General features: G+C 46.8%; 1 protein-coding gene across 3 annotated transcripts in view; it reads right to left on the reverse strand.

Moving 5' to 3' along the window:
- Positions 1-22,122, reverse strand: part of WIPI2 (WD repeat domain, phosphoinositide interacting 2) — a 39,290-nt gene that overhangs the window by 13,780 nt on the left and 3,388 nt on the right. For 2 of the 3 annotated variants that reach the window (XM_053894123.1, XM_053894122.1), the window contains exon 2: positions 18,113-18,195. The exons of the other annotated variant lie outside the window; for it this stretch is intronic. In XM_053894123.1, coding sequence (XP_053750098.1) covers positions 18,113-18,195 — 83 coding nt within the window. The remainder of the gene's footprint in view (positions 1-18,112; positions 18,196-22,122) is intronic. 3 annotated transcript variants of the gene reach the window in all.

The raw sequence follows: 22,122 nt of genomic DNA on the forward strand, positions 1-22,122 counted from the left end.
CGGCTCCTCCGTGGAACTGTCGGGGGGCAGGGGGCCTGCAGGTACCGGCCCGCAGCCGGCGCTCTACACCGTTACCTGCCTGCGCCCACTTCAAGTGGGGACACCCCCCACCCACAAGGTGATGTTAGAACTAAGCGCACACGTCCTGCACAGAAAGCAGCAGATGCAACGGACCCTCCACAGATACTACCTCACACCCACCCCATCTCCGCTAATGCCCACATGGACCCCAGTCTCTATTTCTGCGCTTGTTTTCTTAGTAAATCCCCGGGTCGGTTCAGATCTAGGAGCAACGAGAATCCTGGACCGTAGAAAAATCACAGAAGCAGCAATCCCCACTATTTCCACGGGCGGCCTGTCTGTGTCTGTCGGGATGCGGCTGCGGCGGGTGCTTCGAGCTCGTACCCGTCCATCGAGCCAGCGGCGACCCGGGACCTACCTCTCTGGACCTGAGCGGGGGCACCCAGAACAGAGATAACCTGACAGGCGCGGCCCGGGGGACCCGGAAGTCTTGGCTATCTGAAACCTCAGCGATGTTTCCACTGTAACTAAGATGCCCTTAGGCGAAAATTCACACAGAACACAAAATACAAAGTTACCCGAAAGGACTCCTCTCCATTAACTCTGACGCTGGATTTAAATGGTGTAACAAAGGCACACTTAAGTTTAGAAACCCAACTACTAGAAAAAATGAAAGAATAAGTTCCAAGGGCCCCTTTATGAAGACACGCTATTTCCAGGAAAGCGCTTGGAATCAATCATTTCCATACGGATGCGACGGCCCAACGTGCTCAGCACGACCAGGCGCTAACAGACCCGGCGGCGGCCAGAGCCACGTGTGTGCAAAGTGACGTCATACATGCCTGTGGGGGGAACTACAGGCTCTTATGACTTAGAATAGAATAGGCAGTGGAATCAAGTGCCCGATTTCGCAGTCCCTTTTACCCAGAACATCACTTCTTTCCCACAGCAGCGGGCTAACCTTTATGCAAACAGAGCAGGGGTCCGTCCGCAGCTCGGAGAAGCTGCCGATCCCATCCAGGACCCGACTCTCAAGTGGAGGGCAGAATCAAGAGAGGTCGCACGGCCGCGCAGGCAGGACGGGCGTGGGGTGTCTGTACCGACGGACGCGGCCTGGCACACGGCGAGGGCTCAGTCACCAGGCCGACCAAACTCAGACGAGACCCATCCGAAGCCAGAATGTGATCGTGTGCAGCAAGAACTTCCTTCAGGGCCCAACACTTGAGTTCTCTGAGCAGCCCCTTCCCTCTGGAAATTGGCGGGGACGCCGCGTTAGGACCACAAGCCTGCTTGGTGAGCAGACGGTCCGCTGGGCCAGGAGGAGCTGGGAGGGCGCCTGGCGCCACACTTGCTGTGCAACGTGTTCCGGCCCGGGGGCCAAGGGTGCTCCCTCCATCACTGTCCAACGTCTCCCTCTCCAGGCTCCCCCCACCAGTTTCCCTGCTCCTTCTTCGGGATTCAGGGACTGTCTGGGGCGCATCTAATTGCGTTCTCTACTTCTCCCTTTGGCGGTTATCACGTTACCACTGGCCATCTGGTGGTGTCCCCCGCCAGCTCGGGCAGTACCCCCAGGTCTGGCACCGCCCGGCACAAGTGCAGCCGGTTTTACATTTGTTGGATGATTGAAAATAGGCCTAGGATTAGATTTTGGGTTGTTTCTCAAACCTTTCAAAACACCACCAAACAAAACACAAAAATCTCTCGAATTGGGTCATATCTAAAAAATGGGCTAATCTTACCCGTGACATCTGCTTCAGTGGTGAAGTGGTCCACCCCCAAGAGCTACATCTAAGGGCCAAAACTCCTTGGTAATGTCCAAGCGCATTCACGCTAACCTAAGCACAGGGCGAGCGCTCCCCCGCAGTACGTACCAGGGGTGGATGCCAGGGACCGGGAGAGGCAGGCCCCTCAGGAAAATCAGACTGTAGTCTCGATTCTGTTGTTTACTAGTTACAAGACCTGGTACGCATTTCTTCCATGATGAAGTTAAAAGCTGGAGCCTCAGCTTTATTAATTGTAGGACGGAAATAGTGAAGAGAAGTTGGCATACGCAATACCGACTTCTTATTAAACAAGTAAATATTGAGGCACCTGGGAGGCTCAGTCAGTTAAGCGTCCGACTCTAGATTGCAGCTCAGGTCATGATCCCAGGGTTGTGGGATCGAGCCCCGTGTCGGGCGGGCTCTGCGCTGAGCCTGGATGGAGCCTGCTTGGGATTCTCTCTCTCTCCCCCTCTCCCTCTGCCCCTCCCCTTGCTTGTGCACTCTTTCTCTTTAAGATGAAACAAACAAAAAAACCCCACAAAACTTACTATTAACTTACTATTATTCTGTGTTTGTAAATTTGCCTGGTTGCTCAAGTTTCTGCGTCACCACCCCCCCGCCAAATGAATACTCGTGGTCCCTGCACAGCCATCCTAGACATGCACAGAGGGGCCAGAAAACGTGGATGTGACTGACCCAACACCCCCAGTGGAGGCTGGACGAGGTGACACTCTGCCTCCTTGTTTTCAGCTCATTCTGTGAACCACTGTCCTTCTCATGGTCTATGTTCTCGTATTTTGTGCTTTTGGTTGGTGATGTCACTGTTTAAAATGGTCCCCAACCACAGTGCTGGCTGGTGCTCCCAAGGGCAAGGAGACTGTGATTGCCTTCCGGAGAATCACGTTTGTCAGATAAGCTTTGTTTAGCACGAGTTACAGTGTCGTTTGTTGTGAGTTCACTGTTGACAAATCAACAATACGTATTAAGGTAAGACGCCTTTAAACAGAACCTCCCATAAAACAAGATCGTGTGTTCATTAGTTGATGACAACATGGTGACCAGAGCCGCACGGGAGCCTAGCCCCGGGAGTGATCGTTGGGTGTTCACGGCGTATTTCCAGAACATGACCACAATGGGAACTGACTGTACTTCCCTTCGAAGAATGGATTTTCACTCCTGTCTGACACAACCTTACTGACTTCACCCATTCCACACGCACGATGAGATGCGTGCCACGAGCTGTCCAAGGCCCCGAGGACGGAGCAGGGAACAGGAGCAGGCAGCGCCCCACGTGGCGCAGAGGCCGAGGAGAGGCAGGCCCAGGGCCCCGGGCGGCACGGAGACAGCTGAAAGTCAGGCAGAGGAAGAGAGCCAGTGAAGGAGACCGAGTAAGAGACAGTGAAGGAGACCGAGTGGCAGCGGCCGTACGACCCGGGGGACGAGGCTGCAGGAAAGCGGCAGCAGGAAAGCGGCAGCAACCGCGGCCAGCCGGCGCTACCAGAGGCGGAGGTGAAATGAGAAGTAGTCACTCGCTCTGGGCCCAGGGATGCTATTTGGTGATCTTGACCGATTTTGATGGGGAAGTGGAGGCAGCAGGAAACGTGGGAGGGAGGGAGGAGGCGGAGGAGCACGGGGAGGACAGTGGCTGCGGGCTCACCCGCAGGGGCCTAGCGGTCAGGCCACGCCCCTGTTTTGAAATAAAGGAGCCACGGGATCTATTAACAGAGAGACTGAGGACGCAGTCAAGCCAGGATAAACGGAGGAAAGAACTACTTAAAACCTGGAAGGTGGACCGTGACAGAAGAAAGGTCATACAAGACAGACCCAGAGCTAACACCACACTCAAAGGTCAAAAACTGAAAGCTTTTTCCTCCGAGTTCAGGAACGAGACAGCGATGTCCTTTCTCACCACTTTCCTTCAACAGGGCTTTGGAAGTCCCAGCCACGGCCACAGGAAAGAAGAAAGAAAAGGAAGCAAGAATATCCGATGGAGGAAAAGAGCCTCTTCGATAAACGTGTCGGGAGAACCGGACGGCAACATGTGAAAGAATGAAACTGGACCAAGTCCTCACCCCATACACAAAAATAAACTCGAAACAGATCAAAGATCGAAATGTGAGACCTGAAACCATAAAGCTCCTTAAAAGAAAACACAAGCAGTGAGCTCTTCTGACCTCAACTTTGGCAACGTGTTTCTACACGTGTCTCCTCAGGGAAGCAAGACAAAAGCACAAATAAACTACTGGAACTGCACCGAAATAAAAAGCTTCTGCGCGGCAAAGGACATCATCAACAATATGAAACGGCAACCTACTGAATGGGGGAAGATATTGGCAAATGAGATACCCGATAACAAGTTAATATCCAAAATATGTATAAATAAAAAAACTCAGCTAAACACCAAAAAACCCAATAATCTGATTTTTAAATGGGCAAAGGACCTGAATAAACATATTTCCAAAGAAGGCAGACAGATGGCCAACAGACACATGAAAAGATGCTCGACATCACTCATCATCAGGGCAATCCAAATTAAAACCACAAGGAGATATCCTCTCACACGAGTCAGAATGGCTAGTACCAAAGAGAAGTAACAAATGTTGGCCAGGCTGCGGAGGAAAGGGAACCCTGGGGCACTGGTGGTGGGAGTGGAAACTGGTACAGCCATTTGGAAAACAGTATGGAGGCTCCTCACAAAATTAAAAATGGAAATACCATCCGATCCAGGAATCCCACTACTGGCTATTTACCCAAAGAAAATGAAGACACTACTTTGAAAAGATGCACGCATCCCTAGGCTTACTGCAGCACTGTTTACAAAAGCCAAGATATGGAAGCAATCCAAGCGTCCGTTGATGAATGAATGGATGGATAAAGAAGACGTGTACACACGTATGTACATATGTACACACACACACACACACACAGAGGAATATTATTCAGCAGTGAAAAAAAGAATGAGATCTTGCCATTTGCAACAACAAGGATGCACCTAGAAAGTTTTGTCCTAAATGAACTAAAGACAGAGAAATATGAATACCACGGGGTTCCAGTTCCTATGTGGAATCTAAAAGAAACACACACAGAAACAGACTCCTAAGTACAGGGAACAAAGTGGTGGCCGACAAAGGGGAGAGAGGTGGGAGGATGGGCAAAGGTGGGTGGAGGGGAGTAGGAGGCACCGGCTACTAGTTGTGGAGCGAGTAAGTCACGAGGATGGAAGGAACAGCACGGCGAACGTAGTCCGTGGTGCTGCCGCAGCACCGTGTGGCGGCAGATGGCAGCCACGCTTGCGGTGAGCACAGCATCATGCAGAGGTGCTGAATCCCTAGGTTTTACGCCTGCAACGAACGTGACGTTGTGTCAACTCTACTTCAACTGGAAAAAAAAAGGTAGGTCAGGAGATAGATAAAAACAAAGATACGCAGGTACAAATCATTGCCGTGCTAGCAGCATTTCCGTTTGGAGAGAAAAGTCTGTCCTGGTTGTCCAGGAGACTGCCTACTGACACAATGTCCCTGGGATCTGTTAAGAGCTCCGCTGGCCTTGTGCAGAGCAGCGGTACTCATGGGATTCTAACACAAGGGGTCCTCATGCCTCTCCATGTGACCAAGTGTTTTCTGAAGGCCTTAGGAAAGGGGAAGGGAAGACACATCCAAACTGGAAAGGAAGAAGTAAAATTGTCACTCTTTGCAGATGACATGATACTGTGAATGGAAAAACCTGAAGACTCCACCAAACCACTATTGGAACTTACAAGCGAACTCCGGAGTCACAGGAGACAAAATGAACATACGGAAATCAGTTATGTTTTATACACTAATAATGCGCTATCAGAAAAAGAAATTAAGAAAACAATCCCGTTTACGATTGCATCAAAGACTATCAAAATACCTAGGATTTTTTTTTTTTTTTTTACAGAGAGTGAGAGAGCATGAGCAGGGAAGGGGGCAGAGGCAGAGAGAGAGAGAGAGAGAATATTAAGCTGAGTGTGGAGCCTGACGCAGGGCTAGATCCCACGACCCCTGGGATCGTGAATTAACTAGGAATAAATTTATCCGACATGGTGAAAGAACTGTACTCTGAAAACTGTAATGATGAGAGAAATCGGAGAAGACACAAATAAGTGGCAAGATACTCCATGTTCACAGAGAGGAAGAATTAATATTGTTAAAAGGTCCATACTATCTAATGCAATCGAGAGTGTCAACATAATCCCTGTCAAAATATCAATGGCATTTTTCACAAAACTAAAGAATCCTAAAATTTGAACAGAACCACAAAAGATTCTGCATGGCCAAAGCAATCTTCAGAAAGGACAAGTAGGCTGGAATTATGCTCTCTGATTTCGAACTACACTACAAGACTACAGGAAAACAGTATGACACTGGCACGAAAACAGACACACAGATCAATAGAACAGACCCTGAGAAAAATCTCATGCATGTACGGTCAACTGATCTGTGACAAAGGAGGCAAGATATACGGTGGGGAAATGACAGTCTCTCCAATAAATGGTGCTGGGAAAAGTGGACAGATACATGCGAAAGAACGAAACTGGATCACTTTCTCACACCATATAGGAAAGAATTAAAAATGGATTAAAGAATGTAACAGTGGAAACCATGAAACTCCTAGAAGACACCGCAGGCAGTAAACACGTTGACATAGGTTTCAGCGACATTTTCCCGGACCAGTCTCCTCGCGCGAGGGAAACAAAAGCCAAAATAAACACACGGGATTATAGCAAACTAAAATGCTTTTGCACAGCCAATGAAATCATTGACAAGATGAAAATGCTACTTACTAAATGGGAGAAGACATGTGTAAATCATATATCAGATAACGGGTCAATATCCAAAGTCTATTTAAAAAACTTACGTAACAACACCGAAAAACCAAATACCCCAATTAAAAAATGGGTAGAAGACTAGAACAGACATTTTTCCAAAGACATACAGATGGCCCACAGGCACACCAAGATGCTCAGCATTACTGATCAGTAGGGAAATCCAAATCAAAACACAGGGAGGTATCTGTCAGATTTACTATTAACAAAAACACAAAAAATAACAAAGCGTTGGCAAGGATGTGGAAAAAAGAGAACCTTCGTACACTGTTGGTGGGAATGTAAATCAGTGCAGCCACTCTGGAAAGTACGGCGGTTCTGCAAGAGATTAAAACAGGACTACCGTATGACCCAGCAATTCCAAGTGTGGATACTTCTCTTCAAACAAACAAACACACAAAAACAACCAAAAACACCAATCCACACAGATGTATGCACTCCTATGTTCACTGCAGCACTGTTTACAATAGCCAAGATCTGAAAGCAGCCTAAGTGTCCATCAATGGATGAAGGCATAAAGATGTGCATACACGCACGGACAGGGGAGTATTAGCCACAAAAACAAATGAAATCTTACCATCTGTGACACGAATGGACCTAGAGAATATCAGGCTAAATGAAATAGGTCAGAGAAAGACAAATACCGTACGATTTCACTTGTACGTAGAATTAAAAAACAAAAACAAAAAACAGAACAAACAAAACAGAAACAGACTCACAGATACAGGAAACAAATTGATAGTTACCAGAGGGGGAAGGAGTGGGTGGGCAAAATAGGTGAAGGGGATTAAGAGGTACAAACTTCCAGTTACAAAATAAATAAGTCATGGGGATGTGACGTACAGCACAGGGAACACGGCCGGTAATACCGTAATAACTCTGCACGGTGACAGATGGCAAATGGACTTACCGTGGGGATCATTTCATAATGTATACAAATGCTGCCCCGCTATGATGTGCAGCTGAAGGTAATACGATATCGTACGTCAATTATACTTCAAAAAAAAACTGGCAGGGGCGCAAGGGTGGCTCATTGAGCATGTGACTTGGGCTCTGTCCCCACTCTGTCAGCGCAGAGCTCGTGTCAGATCCTCTGTTCCCCCCGACCCTCTCTGCACCTCCCCCACTCACATTCTCTCTCTCTCACAAATAAAGAAAACACGAAATAAACTTGGAAGGTGGTGAGATCCACTAAGAGGGCTGGTTTTAACAAGACGGGAATCCCTGCTTTGCCATCTGAACAGGCGGGAGATGGGAAGATGGGAGGGTTGCAGGCAGACAGACCATCAGCTGAAGCTCAGATGAGGGAAGTCCGTGCTCAAAGTACCGGTTTATCTTTGAAGCGTGAGCAGTGGTTAGGAGCTTTGAGGGCCATAGTGGTGGGAAGTTTAACGGGTGAAAACAGCCGGAAACAACCATCTCAGAGGGCAAGCAAATACAGTTATTAGAAAAATGCAGGACCATCAGTCTCCACCTGAGGCTGTGATAATAAATGCAAGTTCAACTAGTCAGAGGAAAAGTACATCAATTCAATAGATGCAGGAAAAGCGTGACAAAATTCAATGCTTATTCATGGTAAAAACTTAGAAACTTGAGACAAGGAAGAAACTTCTTCAATCAATAAAGGACATTTATGAAAAATCTACAGCCATACTTAATGGTGAAAATACTGAATTCTTCCTTTTAAACCTGGAAACAAGGCAAGAATGCCAATTCTCCTCACTTTGTACTAGAGATTTTACACATTGCAATAAGGCAAGAAAATGAAGGGGGAAAAAAAAGGCAAAAGGACCAGAAAGACGTCAAACTATTTCTATTGCAATTGTAAGGCATCTACAAAGCAACTATTAGAACTAATGAGTAAATTCAGCAAAGTCACGGGATACAAGGTTAAAATACAAAAGTCAACTGTATTTTTACAGACTAGCCCCAAACAAATGAAAAATGAAAAAAATCCATTTACAACATTGTCAAAACCCAAAATATGAGTAATAAATTTTAAAAAGATACATGACCTCCATGCTAAAACCCACAGAACATCACTAAGAGAAAAGATAAAGAAAATTAAGAAAATTAAAAATAAATGAAGATCTATATAAATGGAGAGCTACACCATGTTTATGGATTGGAATACTCGATATTATTAAGATACCAATTATCCTCAAATTGACCTCTAGGTCCAATGCAGTCCTAAGCATGATCCCTGGTGACTTTTTTGTAGACAATGACCAACTGACTTTAAACCAGAAAGGCAAACTATCTAGAATATGCAAGGCTACCTTGAAAAAGAACAAAGTTGAAGGCTTACACTGTGGTACTTCAAAATTTTGTATATAAAGTTATAGTAAACCAAGCAGTGTTAGTGATACAAAGACCCACAAACAGATCAATGGGAGAGAATAAAGAGCAGAAAATAGATCCACACTTACAGGGCTGTTTTTAGGCACCAAAGCAATCCAATGAGGGAAGAAAAATCTTTTTTTTTTTTTTTTTTTTTTTTAATTTTTCTTAACGTTTATTTATTTTTGAGACAGAGACAGAGCATGAACAGGGGAGGGGCAGAGAGAGAGGGAGACACAGAATCGGAAGTAGGCTCCAGGCTCTGAGCCATCAGCCCAGAGCCTGATGCGGGGCTCGAACTCACAGACCGTGAGATCGTGACCTGAGCTGAAGTCAGACGCTTAACCGACTGAGCCACCCAGGCGCCCCAAGAAAAATCTTTTTGACAAATGGTGGAAGCTACAGGAATCCATCAGCGGGGTTAAAAAAAAAAAAAAAAAGGAGCCTTCACTCACACCACACACCAAAATTAATGAGATGGACCATGGAACTAAACATAAAAGCTGAAACTATAAAGCTTTCATAGAAAATGTGGAAAATATGGAAAAACATCTTCATGACCTGATGGTAGCCAAAATTTGTTCAGAAAGGACAGAGAAAAAATCATAAATTAAAAAAAAAGAGGGTAAATCAGATCTTACCAAAATTCAGAATGTTTGCTCAAAAGATAAGACAAGCCATAGACAGAGAAAAAAAAAATTCATAAAACGTGACAAAAAATATCCAGAAATTTAAGAACTCTGACAACACAATAATGAAAAGACAAACAATGCAATTGAAAAGGGACAAAATATCTGAACACACATTTCACAAGAGATAAGCAAATGGCCAGAGTACCAGTTTGCCTCAGTCAGGTAAGCGTCTGACTCTTGATTTTGGCTCAGGTCATAATCTCACGGCTTCGTGAGTTCGAGCCCCGTGTCAGGCTCTGCACAGGCAGCGTGGAGCCTACTAGGGATTCTCTCTCCCTCTCTTTCTCTGCCCCTTCCCCACTTGCAGTCTCTGTCTCTCAAACAATAAAGAAAAACAAACTTAGAAAAAAAAGATGCAAATGGCCAACAAGGGCATGCAAGTGCCCAACGTGATGAATTATCGGGAAAATTCAGATCAAAACCACAATGAGATCTCACATCACATCAGCATGGCTAAAGTGAAAAAAGACTAGCTAACACCAAATGGTGGTGAGGACGCAGAGCCACCAGACTCTCACACAGCCCTGCGGGGGGCGGGGGGGGGGGGGAGCAGCGGATACAAAATGGGACAGCCTCGTAGGAGAATCTGGTGGTTTCTCATAAAACAAAACACTCTTTCCATCCCTAGATATTTAGTTAAGATAAATGAAAACGTACGTTCACAAAAGGATTTGTACAACAATGTCAGTAACGATTATATTCGTAATTAAAAACTGGGGAAATTGTGGATGTTCGTCAATGAAACAATGGACAAATTCACGTATTTATATACTGGGCAACAGAGATGCGTTAACAGTATGGATAAACCCCAGGAACATGACGCCGAGTATAAGAAACCTTAGCGAAAGCACGTGCAGCGTTCCCACAATGTCTGTTCTATTACAGGCAAGTCTAATGTATAGCAGAAAACCCCAGAACACCGCTCGCCTCTCAGGGGGTGAAAGGGAGTTGGAATGGATCGGAGGGAGGAGGTAGAGTAAGAGGGAACTTTCTGGAGTGATGGTAAACCTTGGTCGGAGATGTCTGATTTGTCAAAACACAGAATGTTTACTTTAGATTTATACATTCCACCGTACGTAAATATTATCTCAGAATAAAAGAACAAAAACAGTGAACTCTAGTTAGTAGCATCCATGCTTAAGTATTTAAGCAAGTACATACTGATGCCTGAAACGTGCCTTGAAATGCACACAAGTAAGGTGGATCGAGGGCTAGATGTGTGACAGCATAAACACAGTACAGTGTTAACAACAGACTCCCAAGCGGTGTATGTACACGTGCAGCTGTCAAATACTTTCAACTTGTCTGTGTTTGAAAATTTCCATTAACAAATGGTGGGAAGCAGACATGGTACGTCGTGCGTTCGCCTAAATGCAAGAGCAGGAAAGTGAGCGGCTAGTGCGCTGGGGTGTTTGCTTATTTCTTCCATCAACTACAAGCTTGGAACTTTTTGGGAATTTTAAGAAAAAAATGCAGGTATGATTTTAGAATTTTTTTGGTGGTGGGAGGCCATAAAGCTATTTTAAAGAAGAACAATTTTAGGTCCATTTATTTATTTTTGAGAGAGGCAGGGATGAGCAGAGAGGTAGCCGGAGAATCCCAAGCAGGCTCCATGCTCTCAGCCCAGAGCCGGACACGGGGCTTGAACTCATGAACTGCAAGATCGTGACCGGAGCTGAAGCTGGATGTTAAACGGACTGAACCACCCAGGTGCCCCAGTACTATCTTTTTTAAGGGCAACTTGGCAATATCTACCCACTTAAAAATGTTCTTCTGTTGAGTCTGTCTTCCCGACTCCAGGAATTTACCTTATACCCCAACTCACAAGTGCGACAACGATGCTCACTCAGCAATTCCACTCCTACAGGTAACCATCTACTCAAGAGAAATGAAAACCTACGTCCACACAACCTGCACACCAATGAACGCAACAGCACTATTTACAACAGACAAAAGTTGGAGCGACCCAAGTGTCCACCCACAAAACACGGCGGAGCCACGTAAGGGAATACTATCGAGCAATAAAAAGAAATGAAGTGTTGGCACGCTCTCCCGCACGGATGAACTCCGCAAACGTTCTAAGTGAAAGAAGCCAGTGGCATCTGATTCCATTTATCTGAACTGTCCAGACCTGCCGACGTGCAGAGGCAGAGAGTAGATTAGCGCTTGCCCAGGGCTGAGGCGGGTGGAGGGACACGGGCAGTGACTGCTAATGGACTCAGGGTTTCTTTTGGGGATAAAAATGCTTTAAAATTAGATTATGGCAGGTTGTCCACCTTAGCAAATATACGAAACTCCACTGACTTGTACACTTGAAACCAGTGATTTGTATGGCATATAAATTACATCTCCAAAAAGCTGTTAAGCCACACAGACTACTGGCGAACTGGCATCCTAAGATGTTAAGAGCCGACGTAAGACGTGTAGGGCATCAGGGACGGAGGGTGGACACTAGTTGTCAGGCGGAGCCTCTGAGGAGGGGGGTCTCCTGGGAGACCCCGGCGCCCCGAATCCTGCCACGCTCACGCGGGCCTCGAGCTCTCTCAAACCACCGGCTCACATACGAACTACTGGGTTTTCTGGGGGAAACCGCCGCAACTCATCAGACTAGCAAAGGAGCCAGGAACTAGGAAACGGCCGAGGCCCCGCGTGCAGGGCCGACGCACCAGGTCACCCCGCAGCTAACGCGTGTCTGGCACCACAGAGCAAGCGGCAACACCCCCAAAGGATCCGCTTCAGGGTCAGAGTTCCTTTACGTCCGTGGCACCGAGGGCCTGCATCTTGTCGGGAACGCAGCCACCGGTCTTCACGGACCATCGGGTGGTTTGGGTCTGTTAATTTTCTACTGTGCGGTTTCAAGAAGCTCTCTGCCATTTTCACACGACACCACACTCCCTAGAGCACGTTTAAACGCGGAAAGATGCTCAGAGCGCACGTGCCCAGCGCGGTCACCTCCCGGCAAACTCAAGTCCACCAGCTCGGCCCCCCACGAAACCAGGGTGCGCATGCGTAGGGCCGGTTACAGGGCGCTGCAACTGAATGAAAAGCAAGAGAAACAAGGCCAAACGAGGCTGAACATTTGTAATTATTGGAGGTGGCCTCTTAAGGAGACAATGGCACCGATGAGCACTCGAGCCACCACTAAGAAAGTGTGAACTCGAGGCCCTCAAGGGTCACGGAAAGCTTTGCTCTCAAGGACCATTCTAGGTGGCCTTGGCCACAGTTTTTGACAAACATTCTTCCTAGAGATGCCCTGTACAAAATTTAAGAAACAAATTCCTTGATTTAAATTTTTTCTTAATGTTTATTTTTTTAATGGTTGTTCATTTTTTAGAGGGACAGAGACAGAATATGAGTGGGGGTGGGACAGAAAGAGAGGGAGACACAGAATCTGAAGCAGGCTCCAGGCTCCGAGCCGTCAGCACAGATCCTGACACGGGACTCGAACTCACGAGCCGTGAGATCATGACCTGAGCCAAAGTCAAACGCTTAATCGACAGAGCCATACAGGTGCCCCTTTTTCTTAATGCTTATTTATGTTTTGAGACACAGAGTGTGAGCAGGGGAGGGGCAGAGAGAGAGGGAGACATAGAACTTGAAGCAGGCTCCAGGCTCTGAGCCGTCAGCACAGAGCCCAACGTGGGGCTCGAACCCACAAACCATGAGATCACGACCTGAGCTGAAATGGGATGCTTAACTGACCGAGCCACCCAGGCGCCCCTAGAATTACTTGATGTGAAAAAGAACGCTAGGGACATCTGACTCTTGACTTCCGTTCTGGTCATGATCCCAAGGTCATGGGATCGACATCCTGTCGGGCTCCATGTAGGGCATGGAGCCTGCTTAAGATTCTCTCTCTCCATCTGCCCCTTCCCCTGTTGGTGAGCTACCCCCCCCCCCCCCCCCCCACACACACAAAGAATGCTGTTTGCTTCTGCTGGCACTACTTAGAACTGGCAATGAGAACACCTCTAAAGCACTAAGAAGCGAAGAAGAAACCATGAAACAAGTGACATAACACACTTGTAAACGAGGCGTGTCTGTCGGATGCCTGCAGCTCTCAAGAGAGGCAAGAGCCCAATCCTTATCACGGCAGATTTACGCAGAGAGGCTACTGGACCTCTCCCCTTAAGATCCAAAACTATACAGCCCGATGAAATTCACACTCGAACCAGCTCTGTGTCAAATCAGAACGCTCTCAAAAAGCACCGTTTCTCAACCTGTAGGACGCAGATGATGCCTGTCCGGTCAAGAAGGGTGGGTCTCCCGAGGAGACGCGCTCTGGGTCTGTGGAGGCGCTGCGGATGTCGAAGCAGGCACTGGTCACTTTCGCTGCTTATGTTCGATTGCACAACCGACTGCCTCCTGACGCACGTTTTCCTAGCTCAGAAACTTAAAAATGCAAACACGTACAATATAGAATGTAAAAGAGCAACTTTTCCTCCCAACCTAAGTGATATTTTACAAATAACGACCACACACCCTTCACAGGGAAGGGAGACCACACATGTGCACATTACGCATCTTCACACACACAAAGGACAGAGAGAAAGAGAATGACAGAACAAACAGGCAGGCACAGACAGCGGGCAAGGCGTACATGGGAGCTCTTGCAACTTCAGAAATGACAATGGTATGATAGGAAAAAAATCTTCCACTGATTCTGGGCAAAAGGCTTTCTGTGGCTGTTGTTTGAACAAACGACAGAGAAACAAGCAGTTGTCCATCTTGCTCCTCCCAAGACCAGTTCTGGCTCATTTTTTCTGTAACAGCAACAGCGACCGAGAGCAAAGATCTGAGTTTGTGATGCATGCTTGAGATTATGAGGGAAAGGCCAACGCTGGGCCTGCAGCAAACAGCGAGGCCAGGCATCAAGTATGTTCTTTGCTCTGGGTCTATTTGTGGAAAAACTCCAGAGAACAATCTCGGTTCAGCAGTTAACCTGTTTTGGAAGGGACGTTCTTTTACCTACTCCATAAAAGTGTATGTGAGAGGGCAAAGGCGCAGAAGGCTCCAGGAGCAAAAGAATTCAATCACTTCCAGTTTAAAGTATTAACCCTCGAAAAATTCTTTGTCCATTTCATCATCTATTTCTAAGGGTCCAAGTTCACTAAGAACAAAGGAGCCTATGTTTCACCTCACGGTGTTGGTCAGTAAATACCCACTCTTTGCACAGTATTATCAAGACATCACGTTTTGTTTTTGTTCCACCGAACACCTTTAAAAAACAAGACACTAAAAAATCAGTAAATAAACTTCAAGGAATCAGGTGAGTCATTAAACTGATTCAATTTGAGAAGTAAAGACCAGGTTTTGGTCTTCTTACCCCCTTTCTAAGCACTGGGTTCCAAAGGGCGGCGTGGTGGGGGACCCTACTCATTACAGCAACCAGGTCATAGCACAACTCGGGCTCCCCTGGGTACGGTGTTAGTAAAGGTTTCAGTCATTCACAAAGGCCCAGTGGAATCCAGAGACCGGCTACCCTTCTTTGAAGAATGCCCTATCGGGAACAATCCTGCGTGGGGCCACGGGGAAGCGGGGGGGTGGCCAGTCTGGAGATCTGCACAACTCCCGGCCCCACTCGAGATAAGCAAGCACACTAGCTCACAGCTATCTCATCACCCACATCACATCTTCTGGCTCCATACTAGAAAGAAAAGCTTTCTGGAAGGAAGATTTAGTGAACATCAGCAGGCCAAGTCTGAGGACAGAGGAGGAGCAAAATCTAAGGCAGCCCACAGGAAGCATGGAGTCAGGGCCGCTGATTACGTCCCCAGGAAGGGCCTGGCTGCTGGCCTTTGGGCAGCAACAAACAGCGGACTTGCAGGGGGTGGGGGTGGGGGGGGGGGACACACCCTCCCGATGGAGGCGAGGGGGCACCCGAAGGCTTACCTGCCTGCCGGGAGGAGGCCGAAGCCTGGGAGGGGCCAGGGAAGCCTCTGACCTCCCGGGGGACCACGAGAACTCCCTATTGCAAGCAATTGGCAGAAGAAACGAGATCGTCCCCCCGACATCTTCGTCTTAAGTTAGCAGGGGTGGGGGGTGGGGATGCAGGGGGTGGTATCTGGGTCTGTGCCGGCTGCCACGTGCCCAGCAGAACGCTGGACACGAATGTATTTACTCGTTCTTGGTCTTCCTCCATTTAAGTGCAGGCGGCAGGAGAGCGGGGGCCGCTAGCGCCTCGCCACGGGCGGGGCAGGCTGGCACGGAGCAGGCCCTCCGCAAGCGCCCCCGGAGTGGACGGACCCAAGGGTGAAGGACACGCCTATCCCGTTACTCGAGGAACCGCCCTCCTTCAGAGATCCGGAAGGTGAAGCGGAATTCCAAAGTGGAACGCTCGCTCCGGAGGGAGCAAAGCGGACGACACGGGGCCAGTCGCTCGGAGCGGAGGCGCCGACGCCGTTCGGAGGGAGGAGACCCCGCTCCCCACAACTGTCCGCTCACTCAGGTACGTGAAACGGCACGGGTTAAATCTTTCCCCGAATCCAAACCCCAGTGTGACTCATTACAAGCACGTCGTGAGTACGGAAGCCCTAATTCTCCCACAAAGATTCTTAACTGAGGTCAGGCCACGGGCAGCCTTCAGGGCTGCTCGTTACATACAGAGAAAATATTTACAAACCACATATCTGACGAAGGACTGGTACACGGAATATTTAAAGAACTCTGAAAACCTTACATTACAAAACCCCGAATTACGGACGTGTCACTGAAGAGAATATACGCGTGGCAAATAAGCCCACGAAAAGACGCTCATCATCAGCCACGGAGGAAATGCAAATCAGAACCACAATGAGACAACACCGTTCAAATCGACCAAGGTGGTACAATGAAAAACAGCGGTAACACCGACCGCAGCAAAGATACAGAGGAACCAGATTCCTCAGACATCACTGGTGGGAATGTAAAATGGTACAGCCACCTGGAAAATACTTCGGCAGTTTCTTTAAAAAAAAAGGGGGGGGGGTCCTACCATATGACCCGACAATTGTATTCTTAGACATTTATCCCAGGGAGGTAACAACTTATGTTCACACAATCTCTATACATGACTGTTCACAGCAGCTTTATCTGTAATAATAGTCAAAAACTGGAATCAGCCCAGATGCCCTTTAACAGGTAACTGACGATACACTGTGGTCCATCCACACCCCAGAATATTTCTCAGTAATAAAAACGAACTACTGACACATCCAACCGTTCAGATGAATTTCCAAGGAATGATGCTGAGTAAAAACAAAACAAAACAAAACCCAGTCCCAAAAGGTTACATATTTCCATTTCCATGTCATTTTTGAAATGACAACATTTTGGAGAGGATAGATTAATGGCTACTAGGGATTAGGGCTGGGAGGTAGAGACAGGTGTGGTTATAAAAGGGCAGCGGGAAGGACCCTGTGTTGTTAGAACCAACCAGCATCTTGGCCGTGTGTGGGGGAAACAGGAATCTGCAAGGGCGTTGAGACCATACAGAACTTAGGAAACACAAGCGCATACAGGTAAAACTGGGGAAACCTGATCAGGAGCAATCAACTTTGCTATCCTGGTTGTGGTCTTATACTGTGCTTTCGCAAAATGTTACCACTGGGGGAAACCGGGAGAAGGGTATATGGGGTCTGTATTATTTCTTACAACTGCGTGTGTATCGACAATCACTTCAATTTAAAGTTATGTTTTTAAAAACAAAAATAAAGAGCAAAACATTACAAGCTCACTTATATAAAACAAAACCACACACAAACACAAAAGTATATCTTTATGTGTGTAACTACATACATGCACAGAAAACAAGTTATGTATGCAGGAAGAGCCCAAAGCTTTCTAGCAAATTCTCTCTGGGGAGGAGGACTCTATGCCTACCGTTTACTCAGCAAGTCCTACTGCGCGCGCGCGCGCACACACACACGAAAACCAAAGAAACTGAGATCCAAGATGAAGTAATCTATCTGAAGTCACAAATAAGTGACTGAACAAGAAGTCAAAGCCCATATGACCCTTCTACAAGTCCATATTGCCTCTGACATGTAGGCCACTCGAATGCCATAAGATGTCAAATAAATCATTCCTATGGGGGCTGTGAAGTTTTCAGTTTTCCGGAAGTGGTTTATAACAGAAAGATAAATGGTTTCACTGGCATTTAAAATGGGGAGAAATTACAGAACACTACACACAGCATGATATCGTGTATTGAAAGACAACCCATAAAACAAGTGTCTCCGCAGTACATTTATAAACACGCAAACACGCACACCTTGGAGAACACGTACCACCCGTTCACAGCTGTCATCCCAGGAAGCCCAAGGTCAAGGAAGAGTACTGGGCAAGGGGTGTCTGGACTTTAATCACAGTGTTAGAGTTTGAGAATGCATTCCAATTCAAGTATACTTTGTCTACTTTTTTGTTTTGTTTTGTTTTTAAGAAGGGGGAAAAATAAAGCAAACACTTACTGCATTCATAGATCTGTTCCAGCTTATCCACAGAAGAAAGGGAGAAAAATTTATAACCGGACTTACTACCAACAGCTAGGGACCTGCAAAAAAGCCAAATCAGAAATAAGAGCTGATACGTGTAGACAATGATAATGCAAAAACAAGCTCCATGTTACCAACTAGTAACCGTCATCTCTACTGAAAATTAGCACGAGTAATTTCACACAGTTTGTAGGGGGTGAGTGCTGGCTGAGCAGAAAAGAGGCAAGGGGCAGAGCCAGGTGCCCCAGCTCGCAGCCAGGAAAAGGTGAAGGTCAATAACATACAGACCTTATTCTTACTGAAAACCTACAAAACCTTAAAGATTACTTTGACAAATAAATGGAAATAATCAGCCCTTAATTAACGATCCCCTCAAAACAAAGTGGGGCTCCTCAGGTGATCTGCTCTATGTGTGAGTCCAAAAGCGAAGAAGGCGGACGCTCCGAATTTTAAACAAAGACATTTACGATGGTGGACGATGACATCCTTCCGCCTCGGCAGGGCCACGGCAAGCGCAGCTCGATCACCTATGTGAAACTACAGCTGGGCAGTGGGGTGGAAATAAAACAGACGGAAAAGATAACTTGGAAGCTGGCATGAGAAGACTGCACAGCTGACCTACAAGGAAAAGATAAAACCACTCACACCCGACGCCAAAGCCACGGCTTTCGCCGCCTGAAGGGAGCTCACGGGCTCCCCAGCTGCCACCCCCGACCCTGTACAGGTGCAGTGGGCCACTGAGTGAAGCAGTTCCCCACCGGAAGATTACTACTCTCCAGAAAGAGACTGACCGCGGGGGGGGGGGGGGGGGGGAACAAAAGGAAGTCCAGCTCTGAGAAACAGAGGACGAGCCAATCAAGCAGGATGCGTGGGGCGTATGAGGAAGCAGCTACTGGACGGTTCTGAATCTAGTGTCTGGAAAAATGTGCAGACAAGTGGAGGCAGAAGACAAACCAGAAGACTAGAAAGACTGAACACCGACGTTTCCTAGCGGGAGTATCTGCACACCAAGATAAAACTTAGGGCTACTTCAACGGCCATTTCATCTATTAAAAACTTGAGATTTCCAACCCTTCTCTGGCCCATAGGTAGAAGAAATATATTCCAAGAATAGAGCTACTGTAAGCACTATGAAATTTTTAAGTTGTAATTGGTTCATCTTAGAAGTACAAACAAAAGCAAAACTCTTTGGGGCACCTGGGTGGCTCAGCCGGTTAAGCGTCTGACTTGATTTCGGCTCAGGTCATGATCTCATGGTTTGTGAGATCGAGTCCTGTGTTGGGCTCGGCGCTGACAGCGTGGAGCCTGCTTGGGAATCTCTCCCCCCCCACCCCAAAATATGTAGCTAAACTAAAAAAAAAAAAAAAAAAAAAAAAAAAGCAAAACTCTTTCTACCTTTTTTTTTGCAAAAATACTTCACTGTTTTGAATTAATTGTATCAATGAGGTAATTAGATATTGTTACCTGTAAATAATTTGAAAAGCAATAAAGCAGCCAACAAAAACATAAATATCCAGGAGAACTAAAAATAAGACAAAAATCTCAGCAGTCTATAACTTTTGAGAAATGTTTTCCAGATAACTAATGGTTGCTATTTTAAGCACCGATAGATTCTTTCCCACTATTTTTGATTAAAAAATGAAAAAGGTGTTCTTGTATATGCTTTCCTGTATGCCTATCACAAGGGGGTGGGAGATTCTTAACCTTTTCCTGGAGTCCTATGGGAGTGATCATTAAACCAACTGTACTGTTACAATACGGTGACCCTCTCAGACCCTACCAAGGAGATGAGGGTTTTGTGTGTGTGACCACAAATGGTCAGACTGTAGTGTTGAGCTGCTAAAAATATTTTCCATTTATTCTTTTGCAGAGAGGTGTCACTTCCTTGTGACCCTCTCCCCAGGATTAACAGCTCCTCTCCCTTTCTAATTTGTTGACTTAGAAACCAAATCACCAACCTTATTGACACTATATATAAAATAAGCTTAGGGAAGGCTTCTTTCATGGGCAAACTTAATGAGCTTTAACTGGTTTATGAGAAACTAGATTTTGATTCTATGCTCCGAACAAAAGAATCTGTCAAAAGTGGCCTTTGGTGATCCAACATCAGAACTTTGATGTCCTTACAAATATTCAGAAACTGCTTCAGGATATTAAATACCTTAGCTACAATTTTAATTGCGTGGTTTGTAAAACTGCTGTGCACCTCCATCAATAAGAAATACAAGCACAAATATTTCAATTATTTTTCCCTATATATCCATGGCATAGTTCAAGTATATATTTTATCAATAAAAATGGATGTTTTTATTTTTTTAATATTTATTTATTTTTGAGAGAGAGAGACAGAGTGTGAGTGGGGGAGGGGCAGAAAGAGAGGGAGACACAGAATCCGAATCAGGCTCCAGGATCTGAGCTGTCAGCACAGAGCCTGACACGGGGCTCGAACTCAGGAACAGTGAGATCACGACCCGAGCTGAAGTCGGACGCCCAACCGACTGAGCCACTCGGGCACCCCCTAAAAGTGGATGTTTTTAAAGGGTGGTAACACCAATGATCAGGTTCGTACATCCCTCTTTGGGACTGATCCTGCTTTTAATAATTTCTCATGATTTGCCTGACCATACAACGGCAGACATATTAATGGGAGAGGCACAGTAACAAGGAAGTTTGAAATTCCCTTATTAAATAACCTTATCCCCCAATAAATGTTTGTGTAGTTTTTTTTTGTTTTTTTTTTAAGGTAACACAATGAGATCTTTTACTGCCGAAGGAAAAAAACCAGCTTACTATCCTAGAAAAAAGGTTATATTTACTCAGTCCCACGTTTCAACACCACAGCCCGGCCTTCAACCGCGCCTGGTGTCAAAATGCAGAGACCCTGTTATACGGTCTTGAGACGAGGCCTAAGTCCTTTGCCAGGATGGGAGAGTGAGTGCTTGTGAAACATGCTGAGGGCCAATCCTCTTCGTTCTCGCCACACCCCCCTTTATTCCACTTCTAGAGCTTCCCTAGGCCGCCAACCCCGAGCCTTTCGGGGATTCTGCAGTTCACAGCAGGTCGGCTCTCCGCCTTCTCCACCAGCAACCCGGGATCGCCTTCCTGTACTACTTGCCAGCTTCTCAAATGTTGCTAGCGACTCCTTCCTCATCCTCCCTCTCCTATGGGTTTCAGTCTTTTAAACTATTTTTTGAGTGGCGCCTGGGTGGCTCAGTCAGGCTCAGTCCGCGGAGCAACCGGCCAACTCCTGATCTCGGCTCAGCTCATGATCTCAAGGTTCCGGAGGCGGAGCCCCTTGTCAGGCCGGTGCAGACAGCCTGCTTGGGAAGCTCTCTCCGCTCCTTCCTTGCTTCCCCCTCTCCCCACGGTGAGTAAATAAACTTAAATATATATCTTTGGGTAATTCGTTGACTGACGTTTCAGTAGGGTTTTGGGAGGGGCCAGAACAAATGCCTCTGTGTGGTCCACCATCTGTAACCGCAAGTCTATCGCTGAATTGAAACTTGAGCGCTCAGTATCTAAAAGACAGTGAACTTCCACTAAAAAAAGTGTGAATCAGATCTTTCTCTTAACTCCTTTTCCTTTAGTAAACTCTTACCAACAGTTAGTCCCGAAGGGCTCTCCCTTCCTACTATCTTACTTGATTAGAGTTAGGTGGCAACAGTCCACACGCATAAAAAGGAACCCAAGGAGGACACCTCGTAGACCCTGGGGCCCTACTTAGTAAGTCTGCTCCACAGCAGGCTCTTCCCGCAGCTCCCAGCATTTCCACCGCAGGCCTCCAGCTGGTTAGCCCTGATGCCTTGACAACTCAATAGCGGCCGAGCAGAATCCATCTTTTGCCCCAAACCGAGTCCCCATAATGGAATCACTGTTCACACTAGACCCAAACCAGACACTTGGGAGTAACCTGAACTTCCCTGCACCATGCCTGTCCCACGGGTCACACCGAGTGCTGATGGCTGACTGGTCTTCTCTCCACGGGC

This window comes from Panthera pardus, unplaced genomic scaffold, assembly GCF_024362965.1.
Source record: "Panthera pardus isolate Hobbes unplaced genomic scaffold, ASM2436296v1 HiC_scaffold_4, whole genome shotgun sequence".
Classification (NCBI taxonomy): Eukaryota; Metazoa; Chordata; class Mammalia; order Carnivora; family Felidae; genus Panthera; species Panthera pardus.